Raw genomic sequence first — 23,696 nt, forward strand, 5'->3', positions numbered from 1 at the left:
CAAATGTCTCATGTGTAGTGGTAATAGCACACAATACTTTTTTATTTCTAAAATTGGAATTGGGTTCATTTGAGAAAGAAGAGTCTTTTATTAATTAAAGAGCACCAGGCAAAATTTATGGTGAATTTAACTACTTTAGAACTATTTTCCAATAATTGGTAAATTTTGTTTAAATACCTTTTAAAAGTCATATTCTGCTTACAATGAATGTATTAAAATGTAATGTTTCACCCACCATAAATGTACACTTTGATAAATTCCTCCTTTGTTGTATTTCTTCTACCAAAGTTACACTAACAAAACACTGGTATAACTAAGTATCAAGACAGTTCTTTAGGAAGTCCAAGGAAATAAAAAAAGTTAATTAGATATTTTAAATTCCATTTTGAATTTCTGTTAATCATGGAGGATTTGCCAAGAGAGAATAGAATAAAATCTGAACTTTTTTTTTTTTGTCAAGACGGACAAAAGCTGAAAGATCTGTGGTTTAACATGTATACATCTTCAACTGAATATTAAGGATGATTATGTGGCTTAGACCTTCCTGTGACCTAAATATTTTATCTCATCTCAGGAGATAGAGCAGTTGTCTGCTGGGAGCTTCTGTAACTTCTCTTTACCTATTTATTAATTACATTATCTATTTATCTGGTTTATAAGGTTTTCTTGCTTACCTTGATAGATAGCCAAGCTTTTTTTTTTTTTTCTTGCTGTCTGAGCTGCACATCCTTAAATAATTAGTATTATCAGCCCAACTGACAAATGCTTAACATAACACAAAGTTTTTGAAAGCTTGAATTTCCCTTACTGACTTAAAATAAAAATTACGAACAAGTGACAGAATTAAAATATGTGTGTATTCCTACATTCTTTAATACTAGAATTTCAAAAAGATAAAAAAATTTATAACAAATAGATACATAACATACTTTATGTTATAAAAACTAAGTCTTTGACAATATTAAATAATTTAGAAGTAAAATTAATATACAAATTTGTCTAGTTCATTTTTTCCTTTTTTTCATTTGGTTCAACATTTTGATTAACTTTTTGTAAAACTAATATTAAATAAAAACAGAGAAAATAAATGCTTAAAGAAACATGACCAATAAAATATTGTTAAAAGTCTATTTTGAAATTCTCTGGACTTCATACAACTACTAGCAACCTACTTGATCTAGAAAGTCTCTAGCTACATGTTCAACACTCAAACTAGTTACACCCACAACATGGACAAGCTAACCAAGTGTGTCAGTTCTTCCAACAATAAAAGGTGCCCAAATGACAAATAACAATTCTGTACATGGAACTGAATAGTGAGACAAAATATGAAAGACTAAATCATTTTAAGGCTTCTGACATCCCCTTCAAACAAAGGAAAGGTTTACTTATGGTGCAGTGCCCGGCCTACAGAACAACCACCAATGTATACTGGCCAACAGAACAATAACCAATACAAATCTAAAATCCTCTTTTTTTTTATGTCCAAACCAGGGTCAGTCAAATAATGGATTGAGGTATGGCTCCTCCACAACTAAAATAGTCTGCATAATTGCTGATAAAACAATACAGAAATATTGAGGATATACAAGTCTCACTAAGAAGAAATTTTTTTACAACCACAGAAACATCCATCAACTCGATTATATTTGCTTGTCTAAAACTAAATATACTGTTTTTCTTTACCAATTGTTAGAAGACAGAAAATTATTGAATGAAAATGATAACCCACAGCTAAGTGAGTTCAATGACAGCTTATTCAATTCAGTAAGAAAAGATTGAATAGGTCAAACATTACATTGTGTCTTATCACTATTGACAAGATGAAACAAATACCATAGAACATTGAGACAACATATAGGATGAATAATAATTGTTTTCACTCTCATGACTTGGTATTTCACAATCCAGGTCAAGCTGCCTTACAGGGAGAAAATGTAAAGAACTGTGTACAATTAACTTGATTGAGGCACACCTTTAAATTGTAAAATTTTTAATGTACACATTTTTTTCCTTCGTTAGCTATTGAAGTTACACTTTTGAAATCATTTCTGCTTTTGCAGTCACCAAGGTAATGTCATGCACCTAGAATCTACTCAACTCAATAATACACAGAGCAAAAGATGTGAACTTTCTACTTTTTGTTTTGACAAGTTCCTTCAGAAATGAAGATTCTTATGCCCAAGTTTAAACCTCTTACAGGACGGCAGCAGATGAGTGAAGGCATGTGTCAAACCCGGGACCATTGAGGCTCGAAGCACATGACCAGGCAGCCTTCAAATAAATTAAAATTTAAAACATGCTATAAATTTGAAGGCTCTAGAATATGTTCATAATAGCATCAAAATTTTTTTTTCGAAAAGAAAAGCTAACATCTTTTAAAATTTGACCACTGGCTTTTGTCTGCTCTACAATAGTTTTGGCTTTCAAGCTAACAGGTCTCTGTTTTGAGCTCCAGTGAAAACTGAGATTTTGATTTTTTTTTTATCTTTAGAATGCTCCTTAGTCCATCAATCTTAAATACTGTCTTGACATTTGTTACAAAGGAGGGGAAGCTTTAATTCCTGATAATCCTATCAATAAATCATATTTAAATCAAAGCAAATAAAATATCAATTTCTTGAGATGGTAACATTGGATAATGAATGAAGCAAAAAAAAAAAAAAAAGAAATTAAAACACAGAAACTCATAAAAGTAAAATTAAGAAAAATAAGCCAGAGCAACAGCTTTCATAATACAAAAATAAATAACTATTTTCTGCATGTCAATCAAAATGAGACAACTTTCAGTGATAATTCACTTTCTTTAATTCTGTAAAAATCCTAGCAGCAGAGCCAAGGCCAAAGTTTAATCAAAGTACTACTTTATAATTACAGATAAATGAATCACCATTACCGAGCAGGACATAACCAAAGACCTGAGAAAATATGTAGTACTGGTACTGCACTACTGGTATTTTAGATAGAAAATGTTTGGATAAGTTGTGTACATCTACACTACAGTACACCAATTTTAAACTATCCACTTAATCAAACCCTTAAATTCTAAAATATATGGTATATAAATTCACTATTGATTCAAAATCTCCCCAAAATTACAGCACTAAAAAAAAAAAAAAAAAAAAAGAGTCCCTGATATGTGAAACTTTCTCCTTGCACAACCAAGAGAGTCAAGGAATATTCTCAGCGCAAACTCACTAACATACAAAAACACAGCTAGCATGAAGAGAAATGGAACATACACAAAATCATACATTAAAACCATAAAAAAAAAAGCTGCATTGCATAGCAACGTATATCACATCATCATTTCATTCTTTGGGCACAGCAGTCAAATTATTGCCAAAGGAAACCAACGAAATATTGATACTCTGCATTCTGCTTAGAGCTTTGTCAAAGAAACTCATCCCTTGGTTTCATTTATCAACATCATTAAAATTTCAGTTAGACAAAAAATAAAAGTACACAAGAAGATAAAGGATACCATTGAAACTTTGTCTATATAACAACCTACATGCTAAGTAAACAATGAAATTACAACACAAACTAATGTCCAACAATGAAAGCTAAAAATAACTACACCAGCAAGGGCAAATACTGGTTATTGTTTTATTGGCAGAAAAGAGCAAACTCTTACAGTTTTTAAAAATATATCCACAAAGAAATTGTATGTACCCATAATTTACCAATAAAATATTTTTTGGGGAAAAACAAAACTATGTAAATGCTGGCGCTTATATAAATATATATATATATATATATATATATAAAAGTATAACAAATCAAAGTATATTACACACAGAAACACTGTACAACATAGTAATTATGTTTCAAGCAATAGGTAAAATTGTTCTATAAATTAATGGCGACACAAGGACTTTGTTTTTTTTGCTAGCCATATAAGCCGATGGTAGATTTTGATGCACTAAGAAATGTGAGGCGTTCTGCTTGACTTTGGCGTGGAGGTCATCTGGGGAGGTAGTCTTGTATCATTCAGCACAAGAGGACTGACAGGAAACAGCTCTCTCCTCTCAAGACGAAGTACTCTGGCAGGAGACGGGAGGCTAAAAGAAAAATGTCACGATTTAAAAAAACCAACAACGCAGAATGTAAAATAACAACATTACATCAAAATAGATAGCTGACTGAAACACAAGTTCCTGGCCACTTCCTGCCATTCAATAGTTAATACTTTTTACTAAAAAGACAGGGGTGAAAAAGAATTTACTAATTAAGCAGTGCCATAAGTTATCTAACTAATAAATAACTAGAATAACTTGCAACTAGAATAATAATAAAAATAAAATTAATATGGTCTTTGTGGGTCCACTCAGTAATTTGATTGCATAATGTACAGATTTTTATTCAAAAATCAAAAGGGCGATAATTACTATCAATGCGCCCTAAGTGGAGTGGTGACCAAACATCGTATGAGTTCCTTAGACAAGATGAAACACATTTAGTCAGCCATAACATGGAAGCCAAAAAGAGGAAGAGGCTGTAGACGTCGCCAAAGACAGATCTCTATGGAGAGATCTTCTCCCCTATGCGCTGAATGGCATGGGAATGTGTAATTTCATTCCAATATTTTTTAAAGCCAAAGATATTCAAATTGCTATTGATTTTGTACGATTGTTGATGATCAAAGGGATGATAAAGAAATATAAATACTTGCAGATTCCAAGTAGCTTTCATTATTAAATTCATATATCATAAAGGTGTGACTAACCTGCAGATGAATTCCCTTCCAGGTTTGTCCATACGGTCAAGCCACTGCCTACAGGATGAGAATCTCTGACTTTGTCCACGGATAAGTTGACAAGATTGAGCATTCAGTGTATTGTAGATATCTGCATCTACCTTGGTCGGCACAGACCTGGTCAACAAAGTTGTCAAATCATCATTATCTACTGATTTATAATAAATTACAGCTGATGGAAATAATCAGGTATTAGGAATTAATAGCGCCTTATCTTCAAAAGTAACACTGCACAGTATATTCAAATCAATTCACACCTATTTTTCTATACCTAATAAAACACCAAAATTGGCTTTACAAATTTCAGATGTTCCTTCAGATTCTAAATATAATAATAATTACATCCTAGAAAAAAAACTCCCACAAGACAACTGGGTATGGTAGCAAGTAGGGTTCGAACCCAGGACCATTGAAACCACTGTCTGACAGTTCAGAGCTTATACCGCATGGCCAGGCAGCCACCCATTCATTTATTTTATTTATTGTGTATTACATATCTAATCTTTCCAAGCAAAATTAACAATTTGACACTTTAGCAACAGATTAGTTCCCATTTGAGTGGAAGAAGGATTCTCAGATCTAGTCAAATAGTACCCAATGTGATCCATCTCTAATTTCAACTTTAATTAATTGAAACACATTATGTATCAATATGTATTATTAACAAGCATTGCAGTTTCTCCATTGTATAATAATAGTTAAGATTTGAATTTAAACCCACTTTCAAGTTACTTCTACCACCTACTTATTTCCCTTTTTATATCTAGTACCTATGTATTTATATAAGGAACACTAAAGTGAAAGAAAGGAAAGAGCATTTAATGTTATTTTTCAACTCTATTTTGTGATCTGAGATTCCTGAGCATTTTTTTTTCTCCTTTTTTCGGGGGGGGGGGGGGGGGGGGGGGGGGGGCTAGACGGAGTTTCCATTGCAAATAATAGATTAGAATTTGTTTGTGACAAAAAATGCATTTGATGTTTTTTTTGAGACACTGGATGTTTTTGAACGATGATAAATGTTTTTTTTTTTAAATGGTTCTTCTTGTATTATTATCAACATATCAAGACAAGATACTTGTATGAGACAATAGATAGATACTTTTGATACTATCCTTACCCACAAACAAAAATATCTTTCTTTTGTACTGTGTCTATTCTTATGACTCTCATTTCTAATGTCAGTGATAACTTGTCTTCAATACTCTCACAACTCTGTTTATACAGTTCTTTGATACTTTTACTATTCAGTCTGAAAACAAACATCATACATTGTATGGTATCACTTTGTAAAAAAAACAACTTTTTATGCCTAAAATACTTGAAAGTATCCTGGTTAAGAAATTTAAAATATTTGTTTGCAAATTCTAGTTTGAAAATTAAAAACATCATTTTTTTCTAACTTAATGTCAACATACAGAAAGGTATAAACAAGGCAAAAAAAAAAAATTGGAACAGAAATCTATTTTGAATTTGATTTTGATCTCCGTCTTGACAGGTCTGGGAAGAAAAATTTTTCAACCTGTATGGAGGCATGAATGCACTACTCAAAACAGCACGGTTTCTGTCCAGGGCTTTTGCAAGAGAGGATCTGAGCCTCTCAAGCCATCACTCAAATGGAGTTTGATGATGATGATTTTGAATTAAAAAAATCCATTTCTTGTATTTTCGTCCTCCTTTCCTAAAGCTGAACTGATAAACAGACTACAAGATCTGAAGGGGGAACTTAGCTCTTTTTACTTAAAGTTTTCTTCTTAGACATGTAGTTCAGTAAAGTTTTCTCATGGCTTGATTCTTTTAAATGCACAAAGTTTACAAGAGACTTATTTATTATATATTTCTACTAGAGACTTGCATTGTTACTAATATAAAGTTTGCTAGACACTTGCATTGTTACTAATAAAAATGTTTACTAGAGACTTGCATTGTTACTAATATAAAGTTTACTACTAATATAAAGTTTACTAGAGACTTGCATTGTTACTAATATAAAGTTTACTAGAAACTTACTTGCAATCTTCAGGCAAACCTTCCACAACAACATTGAAGACTTCATCAGAAGACAAACTGCAGACTTTCTGGGCATTGTCTGAATCAGGGAATAAGACTAGATAATTGACCCACACATTCTTAACAATCTCATGATGGGTTTGCTCATCTAGCACTGAAGTCAGCCAGGTGCTGTCTGGGATTGCCTGAGGAAGGAAAATGTCCGCCAGGATGGTCTCATTGTCCTGTTTGAGGCATGCAATGGGCAAATCCTGAGGAGCTGCTTTATTGCTGGTAGTTTTATTTACTGTGTTTAGGTACGCTGCGAATTGGGTGAACATTTTGCCCATAAAAATTTTAAGACTTGGCTCAAGGATTAAAGATTTGAGGCTCGTCAAATCACAGGAGACTGATAATAAAGAAGATGTAGACTTTTCTGGACTGACTATAGAAAATTTGTCCAGATGTCTGCACAACGAGTCCATTTTGGCATTAAAACTAGAGCTGGATTTGGATTCTTTTTTGGATGGAGAAGGTCGTCTTTGATCAGGATGGTAATCACTGTAATGTTTGGTTAACCTGCTGACTCTTCGACTAGGTGACTCCCTATCCCTTTCAGAATCACTGTAGTATTTTCGCCCACTTGATGATTTTCTACTTGGGGATTCACTGTCCCTTTCTTTTTCTGGACTGTCTAAACTGTATCTGGAAGATCTGTACTTCCAGTGTCTGGGTGTTAGAGAATTGTCCATGTGTGACCTGACGGTAAACACTTCTGGAATGCCACTGTCATTCTCAACTGAGTAAGGCGAGCGAACCGGCGTATCATCAGCTGATTCTTCTTGAGCTACGTGCTCTTCCAGGCTTTGTTTGACAGAGATATTAGTTTCACATAACGAAATTTTTGATTCTTTCTCAAGTACGGAAGATGGAGTCTCCTGACTCAGGTCATGATCCTCTTTAACTTTGTCATCATTAGTGTCCCCTTGCTCGGCACTGACTAATGGATAGGAACCAGTGTCATGTAAAGGCTGAACAATGTCCGACTCAAGAAGCTTAGGTTGGGAGACTTCCGAACATAGGCTGCTGCCTTTGCTGGCACTTTGAGACAGATAAACTTTAATTTTGGCTAAACCTCCCCAGAGAGAGGAGAGGAAGCCTGGTGAAGATTTGTTCTCAGATTCAACAACATCCTTCACTGAGGGAACTTGGGGGACCTGAGATCCCTCTTCAGTTTGCTGGCTCTGCTCACTGACTGATTCAGCTACATTGCTGTCAACAGAGACAAAATTTTCACTCTCCAGAGAGACACTGGACTCTGGTACGGGCTTTAGAATGTACTCTACACCAACCCTGTAGGGCTCAGCATCAACAAACTGTGCCAGAGGCCTGAGGAAGGTTTGCATGTTAACGATGACACTGTGCTTCTGGAAAAAGGTCTCCAATTTGTCCAGACCTGCTTCAGATCTCAGATCAGCAAACTCATTGAGAAAGGGCCAGAACTCCTGCCAGGAAGTTGCATGGTTATCTGCTAATTCCCTAGAATAATATTCAAAAGTGATAAAATGTTAAAGAAATATTGTGATCTGAAATAGTAATAAATAATCTACATTCTTTAAGGCAATTGTAATTATGTCAGTTATCAAGTCACATTTATAGAATGATGAATGAACGCAGATGTTGAAGAAACAAAGATTGCAAAGAAAGGTCATTGAATATTACAGTGCAACTGAGTTGTATTTGTTATTTCATTACATTTTAGCAGTTTTATTTCTTGATGGAACAAGCAAGCATACAGTTTAGATATTGTCTTCTAATGGACACATTATGGCGCTAATAAAGTGTTTCATACAAGGTAATGCAATATCCGTATTGGTTGTATGGCAGAATGTAAAATAATAAACTTACTTATATTAGTTATAACAGACTAAAATTAGTTGATAAATGCTGAATTAGGAGGTCATTGAACTAGTCAGATGTTATATGCAGCATACAAGGTAATGCAATATCCCTATTGGTTGTATGGCAGAATGTAAAATAATAAACTTACTTATATTAGTTATAACAGACTAAAATTAGTTGATAAATGCTGAATTAGGAGGTCATTGAACTAGTCAGATGTTATATGCTAAAGTTGGTCTAATTATAAAAGCCTCTGAGTTCATCCATCTCTATGGGCGCCTGACATTAGTCAGGGAAAAGTAAAGGCAGTTGTTCATTGTGCTGGGCCACAAGACACCCTTGTTAACTGTAGGCCTCAGAAACAGGTGACCTTTACATTATCTGCCCTATAGATAATCCTTGGTCTGAAAGGGGAACATTACTTTTTTTTTTTCTATCAGAAATTAAGACCCATAAGTGAAGAGTATGCCTAAAAACTCAGACATTCCTTCAAATCAAGAAAAGATAATACTTCTGAAACAGACTTACCACAAGAATCTAAGAAATGCAACATATATACACACAAAGCACCTACCTAACTCAGGGGGCTCAACATTGAATCCTGATGTAGATGTATACACTGACTTTTAATTCAAAATTAATTGAAGGTGAATAGTATATGCTGAGTGAGGAAGGCAGCACAGAAACATTTCTCCCAGATACCCCCCTCCCCCTCAAACATCCATAAAAGTGATTGGACCACATGTGTACAGGGGCATGTAAGACACACAATATACAAGCAATAACAATAATTAGATGTGTAAATGCTAAAACAATTGTAAGGCTTTGAACGTTCTCAATCAAATACAAAATATATACAATACCTACAAATATATCAAATTTTGACTGGAGAAATACATAGACATTAATACAAACCTCCCAAAATGTTCAAAGCCTCTGTCTCCATCAGTGACTTTCAAACTTTCTTTCAGGTTAGCTCGCTTCGTCCTCGGAGACTTCCAGGCACGTTTAAACTCCCTGCCCTAGAAATCCAAAGAAACAAATTTAATCTAGGTTTAACTCTTTACGCATTTAAGTAAGGCACGTAATGAAGGAAAAGTTTAATAACTAGAACAATGGTGTTAATTTGCCACTGACCTCATGAGGGGACATTGGACCAGCAAAGGCCCAGACTTTCATGTTCCGAATGTCTTTTAAGCTAGCCTCAGCATCGGTGGCTGGTCGGAAGACATCTTCAATCTCTGACACCAATTTGTAGGGTGAGGTCGGTGAGTAGGGGTCCCCCACTTTAACACAGGGGCCGATTGTGTCACTCTTAATTAGTGGTACATAGCACACACCCTCTGAAAGAGACAATAGTTAAGTTTGAAATATTAAAATTATGTGTGATATGCTGATTAGCCTACTCTACTCTAGGCAGTAAACAAAGGTAATTCTAAGCTGGTATGTGAAACTGGACTTGAATCCACACATTGCTGATCTCAGATCAATCAAGGAGAATTATATTTAGCACAGGAGCTAGTATAGAGTATAATCTGAGCACAAAAGAGGCTATAGTAAAGGGTCTAACAGAGTGTCTAGTACACAGTCTAACAGAGGGTCTAGTACACAGTCTAACAGAGGGTCTAGTACACAGTCTAACAGAGGGTCTAGTACACAGTCTAACAGAGAGTCTAGTACGCAGTCTAACAGAGAGTCTAGTACAGTCTAACAGAAAGTCTAGTACACAGTCTAACAGAGAGTCTAGTACACAGTCTAACAGAGAGTCTAGTACACAGTCTAACAGAGAGTCTAGTACACAGTCTAACAGAGAGTCTAGTACACAGTCTAACAGAGAGTCTAGTACACAGTCTAACAGAGAGTCTAGTACACAGTCTAACAGAAAGTCTAGTACACAGTGGTAACACAGGGCCTTGTATACAGAGCATAGTCTGTTGCTGACTTATCCAGATCTAACAAGAATTAAGTCTCATTTACAATACTGTATGAACAAATCTAGGAACAGGATGTAGTGATGTAGTTAAATTATTTCTTTTAAATAATATTCAATGAAGTTCATGTGGGAATAACCACAGTTGTCTCCTTTTTAAAAAATAAGTGTTTGTCTCCCCTGATTATGATTTCTATTGTTTATCACAACAACCATGTAAAAAACAAAAAGATGCAAAAATAAAATCCCAATAGTACAATTTTATAATTTCCAATATTTATTTTCTTTCACTCTAAAGATTTCTCGAAATGTGCAAAGGCAGGTCAATGTATGCTGCAGTTGTTGATTTCCTAAGTTTGTAGAGTCTGTCCATGGTATGACTACTGGGTCCTTGCATATCACTTTATAATAATAATAATAATAATAATAATAATAATAATCTTTATTATCCCTAAGGGAATTTGTCTTACAATTTGTGCATTACACCAAACAAAAAACATTATAACTATAAGAAACCAAAGTGTACATTCACACCAGACTCACTCATAATTTACATGTGACAAAGTTTATACCAGATTGTTCTTATTTAATGATTTGATTGCCAGGGGAACAAACGAGTGTTTGTGTCTGTTTGTCTTTGCTATCGGTGTCTTGTATCTCTTTTGTGATGGTAAAATCACAAAATCCTGACACAAAGGGTGATTCTTTATTTCGAGGATCTTGTTAGCTTTTTTATAGATGTTTGTCTCAAACAACTGCCCAAATGGGGTTTGTTTTTGCCAATGATTTTGCCAGCAGCATTTAGGATTCTATAAAGTTTATTTTTATTTTTAATGCTCAGATTGCCATACCAGGCAGTGATATTGAAACTTATAATATTACAGATATTGGCAGTGTTTTCCAAGTCTGTCCATGGTATGACTACTGGGTCCTTACTATCACTTTATTTGCAGTGTTTTCCAAGTCTGTCCATGGTATGACTACTGGGTCCTTACTATCACTTTATTTGCAGTGTTTTCCAAGTCTGTCCATGGTATGACTACTGGGTCCTTACTAATCACTTTATTGGCAGTGTTTCCCAAGTCTGTCCATAGTATGACTACTGGGTCCTTACATATCACTTTATTAGCAGTGTTTTCCAAGTCTGTCCATGGTATGACTACTGGGTCCTTACTATCACTTTATTTGCATTGTTTTCCAAGTCTGTCCATGGTATGACTACTGGGTCCTTACTAATCACTTTATTGGCAGTGTTTCCCAAGTCTGTCCATAGTATGACTACTGGGTCCTTACATATCACTTTATTTGCAGTGTTTCCCAAGTCTGTCCATGGTATGACTACTGGGTCCTTACATAACACTTTATTTGCAGTGTTTCCCAAGTCTGTCCATGGTATGACTACTGGGTCCTTACATATCACTTTATTGGCAGTGTTTTTACCAAGCTATTTCACCTTGTAGACAAATACATTTTCAACTTGTCCTAGACTGTAGTACCACAAAGTGTTGAGTCCAATGGAACCAAGCCTCTGCCTTGTCTGACTATAGCCTCGTCTTGGACATGATATGGTCTTGTGGTCAGAGGTAAGCATAGCTGCATTATTAAATATTGGAATGATATAACACTTTTTAAAAAGAGAATTCAGATTTTAGAGGAGCTCCTGAACAAACACAAACAAAATTTTAATTATTAGTTGAGTCAGGAAAAAGGAAGGGAGAAGGGGATGAAGCTGGTCATGTGGTATGCACTTGAGACTATCATCATGATGGTCCTGAATTCAAATCCAGACCACTTCTATCCTGCTGAAGGTTTGAGCTATGACGTAAGCTTCTTAATTTCTGAAGAAACTTGTAATGCAAAACTGTATTTGTATATATATAAAAGTATAGACTTGAGACTTCCAAATGGTCTATTCAAAAAGTCTGGGAGTTCATGCTAAGACATAGACATGAGTGCATGACAGAACACTCAGGTAGATAAGACGTTATCATAATTTATTTCTGTAATACCTTGTATGAGATTTATAATCTTGGCTTTGACAGTTGCAGGATTTGGGCCATTGTATCTGGAACATGCCACCTGAAACAAAAAGAAAAAACAAATCTTGAGTTAATATTACATCCCTAGTTTGAAACAAAGATGAGAAGGGAATGGGAGGGAGAGTGAGAGTGCTATTGTCTCTGTAGACCAACAAAGATGTATGTTTATGCAATAGATCTAAAAAGTATGTAAAAGGAAAAGTTTCCCTTTCAGACCTTGTGATTTATGGGGTAGATGATGTAAAGGTCATCTGTTGTTTTTTTTGGCCCAAGGCTCATGAGGATGTTGCATGGCCAGCATAACGACCAACCACCTTTACTTTTCCCCCAACTAATGTCAGGTACCCATTAGAGCTGGGTGAACTCAGAGGCGCCCAAAGATCCTAATTTTAAAAATCACCAGATCTCAAACCTTAGACCCCTTGGTTCAGATGCCAAGCGTTTTACCACTCAGCCTCTGTGAATCCAGATCTATAAATAATTTAATATTTATATTTATGTGACTGAATCACATGGAAGTAAGACATATTGGAACTAAGTAGGTCATTTTGGAATTAAGTAGGTCACATTGGAAGTCAAACTGAAACAAAGTAGGTCGCATTGGAACAATGTAAGTCATGTCAGTACTCAGTGGGTCATGTTGAGACTTAGCAGATGATGTCAGCATAAGTTGGTATATTGATTCAACAAGAGAGTAGAAAGACAGATCCAAGACAATTTCGGAGGCAAACTATTTCTGAATGATGAGGAAGAACAAAATATGAGCTCAAAAAAAGACATTAGTTGATTCAGGAAATATTTAGCAGCGTTAAAATGTAAGCTCTTGGTGAAACCCAATGTTCAAATCCATTTCACAACTTCTCTCTGTGTATTCTTTAGTTGTTTGTCCACGAGTCCAGATGGAAGAATACATTTGACTATGACCTAAGAGAAAATAGTACCATTATATACAACAACAACAACAACAACAACCTCTTGCAAAGCCCAAACAAGACTGAATTAGTTTTGTTGTAAACTTTGTACCTGGAGAGTTCACTAGAAATCATTCTCGGCAATGACAGCAACCAATAGGAATGTCCTCCAACAAGTGACGGAGTCGAGGTCACGAGGAATCTCGTAGAGTAAAGCGAATCGGGAAAAGATGAATGTTCAAAGAACCGACTTTGTAGCCTACCTCGATTCAGAATAGACTCCAGAAAAATCAATTACTACAAATGTCAAATATTGGGACGGGGCCAGACTATTACTATGCTTAGGGAAAACAACACACACACACATACTATCATTTCATGGGGAAGCTTTTTACCCCATATTTTTGTGAGAATCCGACACAAACTACCAATTAAGTGGTACCAGCGTTCCTCTAAACAAGGAACAAAGAGAGGGAAGATCAACTTTATTTTCTCAAGAGACAGACTGACTAATTTTTTGTTTTAAATTGCAGGTCCGTTGATTGACTAAATTTGATCTTCCCAACCAGACACTAAGAGAGCCTACCATCTCACTAATTCACACTACGGTGCTAGTCTCTACCAATGAGACATTCCTTCCAGGCATACAAACAGTAGCAAATCTTGGCAGAACCAAAGTCATCAAGCAGAAATCCTAAAAGGTGAAAGTGTCGTCTGCTTCGTCTAGCCAGCGTGCTATCTGTAGCCACACATCTCTTGTCTTCTGGTCCGATTCGCGCTCCAGTCGTCACGCGTTAACATCAAGAGGTCTTTCAAGGGGAAACAAATGTTCAGCTTTGAAATGTCATTACACGAGTTACCGATCCTAAGTGACGTCACAGACTGTATTAAAAGCCCCTACGTGTAATTAACAATCTTATGCAAACTTCCCTCGACCTTTTTTCTTTCATCCTTTTGTTGAACATAAGATGAATAAAAGGAATATGTAGACATATAGTACAAAGTAGAGACATATACCGCTTGGGTGACTATTATGGGACTCGAGTTCCAATCTCGACTTGAGCTGAATTCTGTTTGCTATGCGCCCTAAGACAGCACGGACATCCTCTCCCCCGACACCCCTTCATTGTCAGACTTTGTCATCTGGACCAAGCGTTGCTTTAAACTCGTCTAGAGACTAGAATTCAGCGGTTCTCAACCCCTTTTGCTCGGCGACCCCTTATTATAATCCCCCAATCTGCCGCGACCCCCACCAACACAGCAATAGAAGAATAGACAATATCAATCCATATTTTCGATGGTCTTAGGCGACCCCTGGCAAATCGTCAATCGACCCCCAAGGGGGTCGTGACCCACAGGTTGAGAACCCCTGGACTAGATCAATGTACACCAAGTTAAAAAAGAATGAAAGTCATATGTATTTAGACGTCAAGAAGTAAACGAATGACTAGTGTTACTCTCCCTTGGGTCGGGGCAGAATCTATTTTAAAGTAACGAACGCTCACTCGGAAGTGCCACGTTTTTTACAAACTTGGTCCCGGCAGGCATCCCGTGGGCCCATACCTACGTCTGCTCTTCCATTGATAAATGGAAAAAAAAAAAAAAAAACTGCGGATGGTGAGAGGGTGAAAAAAAGGGGGGGGGGGTGCGAATTCATTATATCTAGCGAACCTTATAACAGTAGAGAAAACTACAGTGTGCTTCCTACTGCCCTACAAAGTCTCTAACTTAAGTATATTAGACATTAAACATTTTAGGTTGAGAATGTCCAATTATTAGATTTGTATTTATAATTCCCTTGGAGTTAGTGGGTTAAAGAGAGAGAGAGAGAGAGAGAGAGAGAGAGAGAGAGAGAGAGAGAGAGTGGGTTAAAGAGAGAGAGAGAGAGAAAGAGAGGGGGGGGGAAGACCCAAAACGTATGTGAGATCTCAATTTTAAGCAATATTAGTCACGGCCATGTGTAGTATCCTAAGTAAAAAGAGATAAGTTTATAACACAATAACAAGTTCCTCCACACGAGGACGAGTTCCCCAGTGCAATAACGAGCTCCTTGGTGCAATGACAAGCTCCTCAGTACATTGACGAGTGCAATGACCCACAAGGATGTTCCTACAAAATGCAACACTCGAATACTGTCAGCATGTACAAAACATCTGTGTTGTGTTTAATAAGGGATAGGAAGGATAAGGCAGGGATAGAGAGGATAAAGGATGGCGAGAGAAAGAGGTGAAGGAAGCGGGGCTAATCTAGTAGTTAACAGAGCGCTTGTCATTGCAAAACACTCAGGGGAGGGACGAGGTCACAATTAAGTGCTCGGTCTTTTAGTCATTTTGTTCGTAATGTACAGATCATCATCGATACAGTTTCCGGTCCTACCACCATGTATATATCACAACGTTGAGGTATATGTCTTGGGCTAATCAAAATATCAGAAGTTATTGATCACAATACATTGACAGTCTTCCCTACACCAGTCTTGTCTACTTCTCTCTCCAGCCCTCTTTTCACTCTTCGTCTCTTATTTTTAGTCAATAACAATAGCCTCCTCCTCAATCTTTCTATATGTTCCTCCTCTACCAAGTCCACCCCGCCCTCCCCCCCCCTTTTTTTTTTCTATCTTTATTTTTACACTTTCTATAATTTGTTTCGACTGCATTGAAATGGGAAGACAGAGGAAAAGACACATTACAGGACCACACGAGAGACAGAGAGAGAGAGGTGGGGGAGAGACAGAGAGAGGTGGTGAGGGGGAGAGATGGAAAGAGACGGCTCATATGGAACATTAATTTCGACATTAGATTAGTGAGACGTATCCGCATAGAAACAATGAGCGTGATCTCTGACACTGTGTTTCATCGCGCGCGCGCGTGTGTGTACGTAGTCACCCCCATCCCTCCCCCCCCCCCCCCCACAGTGGCTGCTGACGGCGCCACGGCACACTCCCGTCATTTGTGTGCTGATGTAGATCTAATTTCTGTGTATCTCCAAGTCATTTTCAGTCCAATGGATTAACTCTCTCGCTCCCCCTGTGCTGCTTATTGATATTGGCAGCGGCAATCATAAAGCAGGAAAGGGGATTACTATACGACACTGAATAGGTGAGTAGCACTTAGTACCTAGAGGTGACGACTGGCTCTGACTAGCTAAATTACATTTCATTTAACACACCCTTAGTACGCAATTGCAATGTTACTTTTCATTGATAGCGTAGAGTCTGTAAACCAATGATCTCCAATAAGCGGCATGCGGACCGCATTCGGCCAGTTAAGCTGCACTATATCGCCCCTCCCACAGTGCCGCAGACGATGTGTTCCATTGGATACCACAATTTTTGGCGGTGACGCGGCAGGCGACCCATGTGTTGGAAATACCTGTATATCTAGTGCAGAAAAAGGTTGAGCACTACTGGTGTGAAGTTCTATGTGCGTGACAACGACAGCAAGGTTGATTCAGAAAATAAAACGCGTAAAAAGTATGACGTAATGCACACGTGTACAGGTTCATTCATAACTGTTGACCTGTCTAGGTCCTATATAATTGCATGTCATGTAAAACCATAGAGTTGAATCCCTTCCCATCATGCTATTTTGTGAACGCCCAATCCCATGAGTCGGTAAACTAAAAACATGTTCCAGAACATAAATCAAACAATATATTGCTGCGTGCAGACAAGCGAGCGTACAGTCCATCTATCACTGGGCAAAGATACTCGCATCCATCCAAACACGACTCTTGTCACTCACGCGTGCAAACACAGACCTGCAGAGACAGTTTTCTGATTCATTCTTTTATTATGAACGGAACTTGTTGCTTTTCAATTGATCTTAAAGCGCACGACTTACTGCTAAAGAACTTACAGCCCTGACAGTTAAAAGCTGTTAAGATGAAGAAGTAGAACGCACCTATATGTACCTTCGTTGAAAGTATAGACAGAATACAACATGTCTCATTAAGCAGAAATATATGTAGCCATATTTGTAATGTACAAAATTCCCATAAGTCTATTCCTAGTATGACCTACTTAAAGCCAACACTCTCTCCATTGTTGGGAAAAGTTAATGTCAGGAAATGTCCAAAGCTGGCGAGTGGGAAACAGCGCGTGTTATTGACGCGATGGTCATGGCTATACTGTATCATGTTTACAATTACAATAATATGTTGCAATATGAACATTGATAACAATGGCAATGTCTTCGATTCCGAAGATTAATATGAACATTAAGAGACCGTGAAAGCACAAATCTTACGAGTTGCAACAAAGCTTAATGACTACCCAGTTATAACCCCAAATGAACCGAGCCTGGCATTACGGTGGAAGGAGAGTGATCTCTGGCCTGAAACAAAACGACTAAAAGCGTACCATCAAATGTGAGATCATCTGTACGCTACTAAAGAACCAATGTCACAGTTCCCTAGTACCCGTGGAAACACGCGTGCAGTGTTGTTATAGCAGTTATAGAAAAAGAAAGAGAGAGAGAGCCAATAAAAAGAAATCCGAACCAACAAACAAAAAAAGACGCCGCCTTGATTCACTTACCAGACCTGATTCACTTAGAAGCCCTATTTCACTTACCCACCTTGATTCACTTACCCACCCTGATTCACTTAGCAGCCCTATTTCACTTACCCACCCTGATTCACTTAGCAGCCCTATTTCACTTACCCACCCTGATTCACTTAGCAGCCCTATTTCACTTATCCACCTTGATTCACTTAGCAGCCCCATTTCACTTACCCACCTTGATTCACTTAGCAGCCCTATTTCACTTATCCACCTTGATTCACTTAGCAGCCCTATTTCACTTACCCACACTGATTCACTTACTACGGTGAATTATTTAGTAGTAGCCTTTTGAACAGAAAGCAATGGAATACATGCAGTGTCAGAGCTCAGGGGTTCTAAAATTTGGGCAAGGGATCAGAGTTACAACAACAAAAAACTTCCATTGAAGCCCTTGGCTTTTATTATATATTTTCAAATATCATATAAAAATGAACTTTATCTACTCTTGGGAATAATGGTATAGTGTTAATATAAATAGATGTATGTTTTGGCCAGGAATTGTGCTACTTTGTAGCTTAAAAAGTAGTTTCGACAATCTAGCAGTGAGCGCCCCAAATGATTTATGCACTCCTATCTGGTGGGGTAGGTGTTTCTACCAGGTTTAAGAACGCGTCTTCTGTCAACTGTTTTATTCATAGCCCTGATTCCTCGCAATCTGATCTCCTTTCATCATGCGCCAAGTGACCGCCCCCCTTGGGATACACTTTGAATTATCTCCCGTCAAGTTCCGTGACTGTGTTAGTGACAGTCTAGACAGCGCCACAGTTTCAACGCTTCGACATGCATGTGGCAAGGAATACGATAACAAGACGTGACTATGAGAGTGTGTTTTAGCGCTAGCAGACGGGGGGGGGGGGGTGGGGGGGGGGGGGAAGGAGGCTGTACCTATCAGATGAACCTTACTTAGCTACTGCTTGTGATTAAAGTGACTCCAAATCATTAAAAATATCCATGAATTTTATGGTTAAAAAATGTACTTATATTTTTTGCATTTTTTATAAATTCTTTTGGAAACATCTCTCTCAAAGCCAGCGGTTCTCAACCTTTTATGCTCGGCGACCCCTTTTTACAATCCCCCACTTAGCCGCGACCCCCCCCCCCCGCGCACACACACACAGCAACAACAGAAGAATAGACAATAACAATCCATTTTTTCAATGGTCTTTGGCGACCCCTGGCGAATCGTCAATCGACCCCCAAGGGGGTCGCGACCCACAGGTTGAGAATTCCTGCTCTAAGCTCTCACTATCCCAAACATCTCTCTAAGCTCTCACTATTCCAAACATCTCTCTCTAAGCTCTCACCATCCAAAACAACAGACTCTAATTTTAACTGATTCACGTTTTGCCTATGCCGCAGAATGACTGTGCAAAGTTTCAACTTGATCTGAGAATGGGCGAGAAATAATGTGCACAAACGTTTTACCAGACAGACAGAAAAACAGACAGAGTTAATATACTCTTTATAAAAATACGACAATTTAATAGTTTCCATGCTTTCAGGGAACATTTATCCTTTGTAATCCATACTCTTAGCCTTCGGTTCAAAAATAGCTATTCTCCTAGTAAGTTCTCCTAGTTACGTGTTTACGCATGGGAGGAGCAGTTCGACGTAGTTTACACGCCCCTGGATAAGACGTGGGCTTTAATAAAATAAAAAAAAGTTCACCAACACAGAAGAAGAAAAAAAAAAAAACAACGTCGCGGCCCGGAGGGACTTCTCCTTGAGTCTGTACAGGGCGAAAGGGCAGAGCCAGGCATTAACTTATTACCAGGGCAGTTGGGTGAGACCAAATCGATGATCCACTGGACTAGACCAATATCTTGAATATGACTGTCCACAATTTGCTGACAGTGAGCTGAGAATGATAATCCCTAAGATTTGTCAATGTTCAGCAAAGAAAGAAAATATTGATCGGGAATAAGAGGTCAAAGGGATTCGAAAATAGAAGGGCGATGGGGCGTCAGGGGGCATGGGAATCTTTTTTGACGCCTTATGAGAAAATTAATATAGTGTATCACCAAGTGTTAATATAACTCAGACTGTCAGAAGGGTGGGGGATGGTATACAAACTCATCAAAAGAGAAAGCAGCTATCGTTGCTTTGATGCCCCTTCAGCGTTAAAAACAAAATTGAATAGTGCAGTTATGACTCCAGACGTTGGTTTGGAATGATATAAACAAATACAAAAACAAAACCTAATAAAATACTCTGAAAGACACAAAGATAAAGGCACATTCCTCGTCCCATATGCTAGGACAAATTTGTACCAATACTCCTTCTTCCCTAGTGCTGTTAGAGCATGGAATGGGTTGCCTGAGCTAGCCAGGAAAACAAGTAACTTGGTAGAATTTAAGTCATTGGTTAATATGCATGACTGAATGCATGACGCCTAGGACGTAATCATCTTCTTTTTTGAAGTAACGTCTGTATTATATAAGATAAGATGATAAAATGTCCTTACTATTTGAAACCATCTTGTAACACTGAAAATTGCAGCAAGTTATCAAAACATACAACGAATGCAACGTGTTGAAAACCAAGTAAATATCTGGAATTTGTCAAATATATTTGAAATGCGTTTCTGAGAAATGAGCCCTATCCGTGCAGTGCCAGACAATGACTAGTAGATGATAGCTGGGGCTCCTCCTGGACGTCTAGAGGGTCAAGGTTCGTCTGAGTTCGATAGAGAAGAAGCTTCGCCCAGCTTCACACCGTGGAGAGCGGTGTGTATGTGTGCTTTAATGGAGTCTCTGGAGTACAAGAATCTTGAAGGAATAAATGGTCTAAATAAGTTATACGTTTTTTTTAAAGATGTACAAATGTGTGCGTGTTTGTGTGGTAGGCGTGTTTGTGTGGTAGGCGTGTTTGTGTGGTAGGCGTGTGTGTGTGGTAGGCGTGTGAAAACATTATTTCTTTGGAGTTACTGTTAATGAAATTAAACTAGTCAGTAATTAGAGAGGGGTGACCAAACAACCGAAAATCAATAATGTCTTGAGTGTTTAAATAATTCATCATTTCCTATTTAAAGGGGAGGGGGAGAAAACCAAAGGAAAAAAAAGGGCGCGTGGAAAGTTGCCCCGCGTGTCGACCACCCGGGTCGCTTTAAAAATGAAATTTGAAAGAAATAATGCATTTGAAGTTTGTGATAATTTTGTAAGATTAGAAATCTAATTGGAATGTCTAACAGCCAATCTGTAAAAAAATATTACCATTACAGGTCTAAAGAAGAAAAAAAGACTAAAATGACACAACTACAAACATAGGCATCCCCAAAGACACAATTACAAACAAAGACACCCCCAAAGGCACAAGTACAAACACAGACAAGCCCAAAGACAACTAAAAACACAGACAGGCCCAAATAGACAACTACAAACACACACACACCGCAAACGACACAACTACAAACACACACACCCCAAACGACACAACTACAAACACACACACCCCAAACGACACAACTACAAACACACACACCCCAAACGACACAACTACAAACACACACACACACTTCAAATGACACAACTACAAACACAGACACGACAAGAACTGCAATCAGATCAATACCACTCTACAAAATTATGAAAAAAAAAATACAGAGAGAAACACGAGCTTTAGATGTAAAATAGATTCGACCTTGCCGTTGGGCGCCCTAATCAGGACAGGAGCACTTTAAAATCATCCTCAGGCTGTTATATCTGTGTAGTCCCAAGCCTCTCCACTAATAATGACCGTTTATAATAACTATAACCATTTTCTAATACATCCGCTATTATGGATTTTCACCCGAGAAAGTTAATCGCAGTTACCTGCCCTTTGTTTACACTGATTCTTATAAAAATCTCAACAAATTCAATAACTGAGAAAAAGAAACGCAAAATAAAACAAAAATGTGGTGGCGGGAAGTTTAAAACAATTTCTGAAAATGAAAAGAAGATCAGAAGAGATTCTGAAATGAATAGAAAAAAAAACAATGTCAAGGCCACAAGGTCACTGTTGCCAACTAACTAGTATAATTATTTTGTGCTTCAAGCGAAGGAGCTCTGAAATGTGTTTTTACAGAGCTGGAAAGTGAACAAGAACTACTCTAAGGTTATCAATTCTATAGTTATCCATACTTTCGTATTCTGACCACCGTAAACACCACGCAATGTTGCTATTTATAGATTTGTCTTCTGCATGAAACTCTGCAATTCCCCTTAGTTTCAAAGAGAGTAAGCCCGAGACCAATCGCTATTAGAAGGCCTCAACACTGATCTGCAACGTCACATCCTGTGGGCAGTTTAGAAAGGTTGCTCTTTGCCACGTCATACACACCTGTGGTCTAAACAGCCCGCAGGTTGTGACGTCGCAGGCCACTATGCAGGCCTTCTAGAACGAATGGTCTCGGTAAGTCCGACATTCGAACTCAGGCAAAGGCGTTGGTTCGTGACCTCCGTGACCCTATGTCCAAGGTGCCGGTTGGTTCCCCAGTCAAGGGGACATCACTCATTCCACAGACTCAGCTGATCATGTTCTTTCTTCACGCTCCCCTTGTTCAAAATGTAAAACAGATCGTCCAAAAAAAAAAAAAAAGTTGTGTGCATTTTTCTATTTCCCAGCATCCAGTTAGTTTTATTTTCTTCTAAGAGAGAACGCTGTATGTCGAGCGGTTTAGAATCCCATGTCAAGCTAATGACATTTTCGCAGGCAGATAAAAAAAAAAGAAGGTTCGAATCAATAGATTGACATCGCCGTAAGATATGAGAGCTGACAGATAGAAGATGTAAGCATGACACACTGAAAGAGCTGTACTCATTCCCCAGGAAGTGACTCAGATGTTAAACCACTTTTTTTTTTCCGTATGTCACATCATCCCATTATCATAAGGATAATCCTTGCTTCTATCCCACTGAATAGTATAGGAGGATATGTGTACAATACCATTAAATGTATATCGCACAAAATAATAACAAGTCAAAGTAACCATTTCAGAACTTGCAGTCTATGGGGCAGATGATGTAAAGGCCACCTGTTTCTGAGGCCCAGGGTTAACGAGGGTGCCATGTGGCCACCACAACGACCAACAGTATTTACTTTTGCCCAACTAATGTCAGATACCCATTAGAGCTGGGTGGACTCAGAAGCGCACAAAAGATCCAGAAATTAAAAGAAAATTACCACGATTCGAACCCGGGTTCCTCGGTTCGGAAACCACTAAGCCAGGCGCCTCCATTATTAAATGTATATCGAACAAACTAAAGGGGTTAGTAAACTAACAGCTCTAGTGTCAAATTGTCATACGCATAAGGATGGACAGGTCATAGAAAACTAACACAAGGCTTTCTCCCACTTGAGCAGCTACATCGAGTGACACACGTACTCAGACACACCACATCAATGTTGTAAACTCAGGTCACTAATCTTGTTTGTTTTAGTATACCGATACACACACACTGTATACCGGTATTTAGAAAACCGATACTCAAACACTGTATATTTAGAAAACCGATACTCAAACACTGTATATTTAGTATACCGATAATCAAACACTGTATATTTAGAATACCGGTACACAAACACTGTATATTTAGAAAACCGATACTCAAACACTGTATATTTA

The 23,696-nt window shown here is 37.8% G+C and overlaps 2 protein-coding genes across 3 annotated transcripts in view; one reads left to right on the plus strand and one right to left on the minus strand.

Annotated features, from left to right (window-relative positions):
• Positions 1–683: 683 nt before the first annotated feature.
• LOC106061453 (uncharacterized) overlaps positions 684–23,696 on the minus strand; it is a 69,558-nt gene continuing 46,545 nt past the window's right edge. For both annotated transcript variants that reach the window (XM_056039032.1, XM_056039031.1), the window contains exons 9-15: positions 12,587–12,656; positions 9,785–9,990; positions 9,563–9,669; positions 6,767–8,284; positions 5,877–6,008; positions 4,730–4,876; positions 684–4,064 (exon numbers count right to left, since the gene is read on the minus strand). In XM_056039032.1, coding sequence (XP_055895007.1) covers positions 3,926–4,064; positions 4,730–4,876; positions 5,877–6,008; positions 6,767–8,284; positions 9,563–9,669; positions 9,785–9,990; positions 12,587–12,656 — 2,319 coding nt within the window. In that variant the 3' untranslated portion in view covers positions 684–3,925. The remainder of the gene's footprint in view (positions 4,065–4,729; positions 4,877–5,876; positions 6,009–6,766; positions 8,285–9,562; positions 9,670–9,784; positions 9,991–12,586; positions 12,657–23,696) is intronic.
• Positions 16,476–23,696, plus strand: part of LOC106061452 (phosphatidylinositol 3,4,5-trisphosphate 3-phosphatase TPTE2-like) — a 70,155-nt gene continuing 62,934 nt past the window's right edge. The window contains exon 1 of the mRNA XM_056039033.1: positions 16,476–16,625. The gene's annotated coding sequence lies outside the window, so the exon portion shown is untranslated. The remainder of the gene's footprint in view (positions 16,626–23,696) is intronic.

This window comes from Biomphalaria glabrata, chromosome 8 (genome assembly GCF_947242115.1).
Source record: "Biomphalaria glabrata chromosome 8, xgBioGlab47.1, whole genome shotgun sequence".
NCBI classification, from domain to species: domain Eukaryota; kingdom Metazoa; phylum Mollusca; class Gastropoda; family Planorbidae; genus Biomphalaria; species Biomphalaria glabrata.